Raw genomic sequence first — 8,252 nt, 5'->3', positions numbered from 1 at the left:
AATATATCGGTCCAAAAGAAGACACTTTAGTTAGGTTTAGTGCATTTTATGTTGATAGACGTATGTTTATGCTAAAAGTAATCGGTCGAAAGGAATGTTACTTTTATGCCAGATATATGCACAAGGTAGCTTGCAACTATGGAACAAAATATTATTTTGTTCAGATCATGTACAAAATTTGGCCAAAAGAAAAATATATTATGTAATTGATTAGGGTTGTTATAATCTATAGACCAAAATATAACTCATATAAAATATAATATTATGTGCACAAAGGGTTGGCCCAAAAGAAGACATATTGTGTGACCAATTAAAATTTGAGTTATATCAGAGAGTATCGCTAATAAATAATGTGTCGGCCCAAAGGAAGACATATTTTGTTGTACTTAATATCTTATAAAGAGCTCATTTATATGCATTTAAAATTTTATTTGTATAATTTTATGTTAGTTACATGCCCTTGGCTTTAATTAAATCGTGAGTTTAAATATATTTCTCTCTTTAATTTTAGTGCAATATGTAATTGCTAGTATTAATAACATTCCAATATTAACGAGTTCGAATTTTACTGAATTGAAAGAATACGTGATTGTAGTCTTAGGCTGCATGGACTTAGACTATGCATTAAAGAATGATCGCCTCGTACCTCTGACAAGTGCTAGCACTATAGAGCAGAGGGCTGAATTTCACTTGTGGGAGAGATCAAATAACATGAGTCTAAGTATCATGAGGCTATCTATGTCGGCACCAATTAAAGAGTTGATAACTGGGGGAGAAGATGCTAGGAATTTTCTAAACCAATTGGCAGATCGATTCACCTCAAATGAAAAGGTTGGCACTACCACACTTCTTACGAAGTTGTTAATCATGCGGTATACTAAAAAAGGAAACATAAGAGAGAGATTGAGGCGTGAGACACCTAAAAGTGCTCACCTAGCATCTAGATCTCAAGGTTCAAGCAAGAAGAGAAAGAGAATTAATAAAGAAAAAGAAAAACAGACTGCAGATTTTAGGAGTTTTCAAAATTTTATTAGTTTGGAAGTTAATTTAACTATAGTACCCACTAACATTTGGTGGATAGATACTAGTGCTACTACTCACATAAGTGGCAATGGCAAAAGGCGAAACCCTCGCCCTCAGGGCCCCCGCCGCACCCTGCCCAGGGTCATCACGAGGGAGGTAAATCACGGTAGCTCGGTGGCAAGTACGCAGTGGGCCGAGACTTTTTGCACAGGGATAGGGAATAAATCCCCGTTGCCCTGCGGACTCGAACCCATGTTCTCAGTGGCAAACTTCCACGCCTTTACCAGCCGAGATAACCCCGTGGGGCGCTACTACTCACATAAGTGTCACTATGGAAGGTTGTCTTAGGAGTCGTCATCTACTTGATGGCAAAATATACATCTATACGGAGAATAACAAGAAGGCTAAAGTATAGTTCATAGATGTTTTAGGCTTAATTTAGGAACTGATGTCTTTCTAGATTTAGAGAATACATTTATTATACCGTCTTTCATATGAAACTTAATTTCAATTTCTTGTTTGGATAAATCAGGTTATTATTATTCATTTAGAAATAGAATGTTTAGTATTTTCTTTAATTCAGTTTTGATTGGCAATGATTCCTTAGTTGCTAAACTTTATAAATTGAACACCTTTACTCCTACAGTTGACAATGTAATAATACATAGTATAGGTACAAAACGCAAATTGACTAACAAGAATTTTTCTATGTTGTAGCATAGACATTTAAGATATATATCCAAACAACGCCTAGAAAGGTTAATGTCATATCAAATTCTCGATTCCCTTAACATGTCAGACTTTGATGACTACATAGAGTGTATCAAGGGGAAGACCACTAACAAAAGGAATAAGGGGGTTAACCGTTATAGTGACGTTTTGGAGCTAATACATATGGACATTTGTGGATCATTCCCTAAAGTATCTTGGAATAGACACACATATTTTATTAGCTTCATAGATGACTATTCTATATTTGGATATCTGTACCTTATTCATGAGAAGTCGCAGTACGTCTTTGGACATGTTTAAAATTTTCAAAGTCGAAGTTGAACTTCTACTAGGTAAGAAAATTAAAATCGTCCAATCTAATGTTGGAGGTGAATATTACGGTCGATATGATGGATCAGGTGAACAATGTCTAAGACTTTTTGTGAACTACATTACTAAGTGTGAGATTGTGCCTCAATACATCATGCATGGTACGCCTAGTCAGAATGATGTACCTGAGCATCGCAATCAAATCCTAAAAAATATGGTAAGAAGTATGATGACTTTCACTAGATCAATCCTTGTGTAGTGAAGCACTCAAGACTGCAGTTTACCTACTCAATAGAATACCTAGTAAGGCGGTAACTAAAACCACATTCGAGATGTGGATGGGTAGAAAGCCTAGCATTAGACATTTACACGCTTGGGGTTATTCAACTGAAGCTAGGCCTATTTTGCACGACCGTGCCCCCCACGACCGCAACCAAGCAGTGCACGGTCGTGCAATCCTGCACGATCGTGTCCCAGGAGCCGAGCCCGAGATTCACACGGTCGTGCCAATTGGCACGCCCGTGCAGGCGACCAGAGACAAGAAAGGGCACAGCCGTGCCATATCGCACGGTCGTGCCGCTGCGGTCGTGCCCTAGCATATAAAAGGGTTCTAACCCTTCTCCTCAAGGGGGAAGCGAGCCGTCAAAAGAAGAATCACCTTGGTGTCGTTCCACGCCGTCCAGGACATCCGTCCAGCGATCCTTCATCATCACATCAACTCCAGAAGCAAAGGATTGGATCCGAAGATCACTCGTCGTCATTGGATAAGCATATTTTCTCTTCCTCTCTTCATGTTTGAGAATTGTATGTTTAATTACATTATGTCTTCGGGTTTTTCTCCGGCGTCTATGGAGTAGATTCCTTGTTCTAGGATTAGGGAATAGTTGTGGATTGGTTTTGATATAAGACTCACATTTATCGTCGCTCTAATAGATCCTTCTTCAAAATGGGAAACACCAAATTTATTGAAGACGGTGGGAGTGATAAGGTCAGGGAAATATCTTTTGAGGAATGCGTTGGCAATTCTCTTGTGGTTACTACTAGTGCGATCAGTAGCAGTTCTTGACTTGACTTAAAGTTCTACGACTTTATTATCACAGTAGATCCTTAGTGGTTTGCCAATGTCATCAACGATCTGCAATGCTATGAGGAAGTTTCACAGTCAAATCCTGTGATTGGATGCTTCATAGCATGTTACTAACTCTGCCTCCATAGTAGAAGGGACTACTATCGTTTGCATGACACTCTTCCAAGATATAACTCCTCCAACAAACATAAAGATATAGCCCGAAGTGGATCTCTTACTATCTAAGGATCCAGTAAAATCGGAGTATGAAATAAAGTTTTGTTCTAACTTTTTCTATCTTTTTCTTAAGATTTTAAAAAATAAAAATGTCAAATATATTATTGATCAATTTTTAGCTACAATTTTTATCTGAAATATTAATGATATCATTAAATTTTTAAAAATTTATAAATTAAAATATCAAATAGGTTATATATATATATTTTAAAAATAAGACCTAACAGCTTATAAACTACTAAAATAACTTATAAGTTACGCGACCTTATAAGCTACTTTTAATAAATTGAGCCAAACACCCTCTTGGTCCACAAAAACTCATTCCTTACACGCCCAAACCTCAACCCACCTCATTAAATTCAGATCTTTCAATTCTAATTCTCGGATCTGTCCCAAGTATGATTCATCTAGTGCTGTGGATTTGGATGTCCTTACTCCTTCGAATACAAGAGAGTATGCCAAAGAGCGAGAAGCTCACTCTAGTGATGTGGATGTCCTTGTGTTTGAAGACAGAGTAAGCCAGGGGCTATAAGGGCATCCACAGTGGTTAGAACTCATTGTGAGTTCCTTCGTTGCCATGTCTGCGCCACATCAAAAGTTAAAAACCTCATACCTCATTCCACTATAAAAAAACCTCTCAACAACTTCTTCATGGGTCCCACACTTTTCATTATATATATTTCATTATCTCTTCTTCATATTTACATTTTATATAATTAAATTTTAATAAAATTTAAATTCATAAATTACTAACACAAAATAACTTTCATAATTAAAAAAATTACATAAATATCACAATACATATATCGCAATTAATAAATTATTTTTTCACTGATTACAATTATAGCGTGCCCAGATATACTTAACTAAGTCGGCTCGAAGTTGATGATGTAGTTGATTATCACTTAGCTCGTAATTTCTATGGATGCATGCTTGGAATTTTTGAGTGGAGCCTTGAAATATTTGTGATTGAGAATCTCCTTCATCGTCCGACCAATTGACTACTGCATCTCCCTCATTCTCAATAATCATGTTGTGCAAAATAATATAAGTATACATGATGTCCTTCAAATTATCCTTGTACCAAAATCGTCCTGGACCTTTTATCATTGCCCATCGTGATTGGAGCACCCCAAATGCCCTCTCGACATCCTTTCTCGTGGCCTTCTGTCGTTCCTTAAATATTTTTCTTTTGGGATCCTGGGGACATAGAAAGCTCTTGACGAAAGTAGCCCATTCTGGATAGATCTCATCGGTCAGATAGTATCCTTTTGTATATTGTGTATTATTAATCATAAAATTAACCTCGGGTGCATTCCCTTGTAAGACGTCGTTGAATAACGGTGATTCGTTAAGCACATTGATATCATTACGTCACCCTGCAATCCCAAAAAAGGCATGTCATATCCACAAGTCCGAAGATGCAACGGCTTCGAGCACAATTGTTGGGACACCATGATTTCCTCGAGTAAATTGGCCTTTCCAAGCAACGGGGTAATTTTTCCATTGCCAATGCATACAATCAAGACTGCCCAACATGCCAGGGAAACCATGTCTCTGCTCATGCATTTCAAGCAAGTGTTGGATATCAGCAGCATTAGGTCTTCTTAAATATTGGGCCCCGAACACTTTAATTACACATCGACAAAAGTTGAATAAACATTGCATGACAGTTGTTTCAACAATCTGTAGATACTCATCATAATGATCAGCAGGGACTCCATACGCCAATTGACGAATAGCTGTTGTGTATTTCTGAAGTGGTGACAAACCTTTTTTCCCCGTTGCATCGACCTTTCATTGAAAATATTCGAAATGATTTTTCACGGCATCAACTATACGAAGGAATAACTCTTTTTTCATTCGAAATCGACGTCGGAATATGTCATCAGGATATACCGGATCATCAGAAAAGTAATCATTAAAAAGACGAGCATGTCCAACTTCACGATCCCGATTAAAATACCTTCTCCTTTGTGTTCTACTGGAAGAACTTTGAGCTCTTTAACGCACCGTTTGTTGCTGCTCATATAGTTGGAGCATTCTTCGTTCATCTATATCCTCTGCATCTTCCGCTAATTCATTTCTCCAGAATTCATGGAGCATAGATCGATCTGGATTTTGAGTCATTTGAAATAAATCAAGATATTTTTGTGGTTGAAAAATATAGAGAGTTGAGGAAAGAAATCGAAAGCAAATATAACGAGGAGATGAATGAAAAATATGAAATCGATCATATATTTATAAAAAAAGTTAAATTAAAAAAAATAAAATTAACCGTTGAACAATGGCTAAAATAGCCGTTGTTCAACGGCATAACATACAAAGACTATTATTCTAACCATTATTTTTAAATTTTTATAATTATTAAAAAATTAATATACAAAAAAAAAAAAGAAAAACACGATGAAGTAGCTCCTTAACTACGGATCGCTTCGGCGTATGGAGTGAAAAACCTCCCTACCACTATGGGAGGGAGGTTTCTTCCTCATGACACGTCACAGTGAGCTCTTTCGTGGATGCTCTAAGCTTTCTGTTGCAGCAAGCTTCTATTTGTAGACAATCTACTTGTTGGTACAAATACAAATGACATGGGAAGTCCGACGACTAGTGAGAAATTGGAGAGAGCCTTCGCAAAAAGGCTGATTGATATACCTTCTTAGAAGTATTCAAGTGTTAATTATTTGGAATTGACAAACTACGTTATTTATATCTAGCTCTTTAGCATTTTCTACATTATCATTTTTTTATTCAATTTTCACCAATTTAATTTACTTACCAAGTGCTCCAAACTCATCCTAATCAGGTTTGTGTACAATTGTTGTCCTTAATAATCAATACAAGTTATTCATCTTCTTCATTAATTAGTCTTTAGTAATTGCAACCGTAAGTCCCTTCCAGTCCTATATAACTAGCCACCAAAATTTAAGCACATTAAACACGTGAGCCAACTTGTTTTGCCATGTGACTATTATGACAAGCTAACTTACCGTAAGTTTAAATGGTCTCTTTATTTCCTTGCCGTTAATCTTTTTGTGCCACGTGTTCCAAATACGTGGCAAACGCTTTATTTCTCTTATCTGTAATCTCTACTCCTTCCGCTGTAAATATTCTCACTCATCATTTAATACATGCGTATCCATTCAAATACTCGTCCTCCTTGATTATTGCCATAGTTTTTGCCACTTACTATTTTATTTTACTTTATTTTTATTAATAATATTTCAAAATGAAATGTGGAAAATATTGGAGATGATAGTTGTTTTTTAAAAATTTTTTATTAAATATTTTTATTTCTTATTTAAAAAATTAATATATTAAAATATTAAAAAAAATCAGGAAACGTTAATTATTGATGTTATTTTAATTAATAATATGTGAATTTAAATTTTATTAAAATTTAAATATATATAATGTATAATAGAAAGATTAGATAAATATATAATATAAAAGTGTAAAATCTACGGAGGAATTGTTAAAAGGTTTTTAACAATAAAAAGATATATAAAATTTTTTATTTTTAACGTGATGTCGATATGACAATTAACAAAAGGAGCTCAGGAAGAGATTGACCTTACCACACATTCAAAGATTTTTAAAAGAGATTTATTGCTTTGCACGGCAATTATCGGATTAATAACGAGAAACAAATCTGTGGGCAAAAAAAGAAAAACAAAAGGTCAACGTTGACTTCTGAAATGTCGCCTTGATTTAGTCCCTAGCTAGAGTTTGAGAGTCAAGTCAAGGTGATGCTCCTCCTCCTCCTCCTCCTCCTCCTCCTCCTCGCTGACTTCGTTGCCGGCGGCAGCGCTGGCCCAGCGGCTCCTAGCGCGGGGAATTGTGGCAGTGGGCTCGCCAAACCTCGCTGGTAGCCCCGGAGGGGGTCTCATGAAGGAGTCATCAAGCCTCCCGACGCCGGGGTGCTGCTGCTCCATGGGCAGCGTCGGCGGCCGCCGACGCCAACCCTCGTTGAGAAGTCCGAGAGGCCCGCTGCCGCCGAATGAGGGCCTGTGCATCATAGAGTGCGCTTGGATCCCCAGCGGATGCAGGCCGTACGCGCCGTGGAGCACTGGCAGCGCCGCCATTCCGGGCGCGAACCGGTGGCCCCCAGCGAGACCTCCCAGTCCGCTGCCTCCGACGCCGGCGGTGCTCTTTGCGAGGGACCGCTCGCGCTTGTGGGCGTTCTGGTGCCCTCCGAGCGCCTGGGAGCTGTAAAACTGACGCCGGCAGTAGTTGCACGAGAACACCCGTGGCTCCGACTCCGGCGACTCCTCCGCTGCCACCGCCGCAGCCGCCTGCGGCTCCCGAACTAAGTCCAATCCCTTAATGAGATTGAGCTCGAAGAGAGGCGGAGGCAGAGGAGCCGACGTCGACGAAGCCACATCTTCCTCCTGGATCGGATCCTTGTGGCGAAGACTCAAATCCAATGACATGCCGCCGAACTCAGGCGGCTTCTCTCCACCGGCACCGGCACCATTTCCGCCTCCTCCTCCTCCTCCTCGCCGCGGTTGCTGCATCTCCGACACCCGCACCGCCGTGGAATCCATGCGATTTGGATATACTCCGTTTTTTAATTCTCTTTGGCCATGAATAAAAGGGAGGTTTTTTTTTTGCAATGTTTCCATTTAAGTTTGGCAATAAAAGCAGTCGATTTGGCTTTTAATTTTCCATTTATGTTTTGGGTTTTTATTTGTTCCTATATTTGTCTTAATATTCCTTTTTAATATCGTGGATTTTCTAAGTTGAGGAGGTTTACTTGGATATCGAATGTGTATGTGTTGATCTACTTTTAAACCCCAATTCAATTTTTTTGATTCGGCACGAACTGGAGATTCTGCAATCTACTCTTTTTCATTCATTTTCCTAAAACCGTCAAAATCAAAGT

At 38.4% G+C, this 8,252-nt stretch overlaps 1 protein-coding gene across 1 annotated transcript; it reads right to left on the bottom strand.

Annotated features, from left to right (window-relative positions):
• Positions 1-7,089: 7,089 nt before the first annotated feature.
• Positions 7,090-7,914, bottom strand: LOC121995130 (zinc finger protein 3-like). The gene has a single exon (XM_042548954.1). It carries the CDS (start codon positions 7,912-7,914, stop codon positions 7,090-7,092), a length of 825 nt encoding a protein of 274 aa, XP_042404888.1.
• Between the last annotated feature and the right edge of the window lie 338 nt (positions 7,915-8,252).

This window comes from Zingiber officinale, chromosome 6A (genome assembly GCF_018446385.1).
Source record: "Zingiber officinale cultivar Zhangliang chromosome 6A, Zo_v1.1, whole genome shotgun sequence".
Taxonomy (NCBI): Eukaryota; Viridiplantae; Streptophyta; class Magnoliopsida; order Zingiberales; family Zingiberaceae; genus Zingiber; species Zingiber officinale.
This window is presented reverse-complemented; position numbering and strand designations above follow the sequence as displayed.

What these genes read in the sequence shown, in the direction of transcription:
- LOC121995130 (XM_042548954.1), bottom strand. Translation starts at nt 7,914, where the DNA reads ATGGATTCCACGGCGGTGCGGGTGTCGGAGATGCAGCAACCGCGGCGA.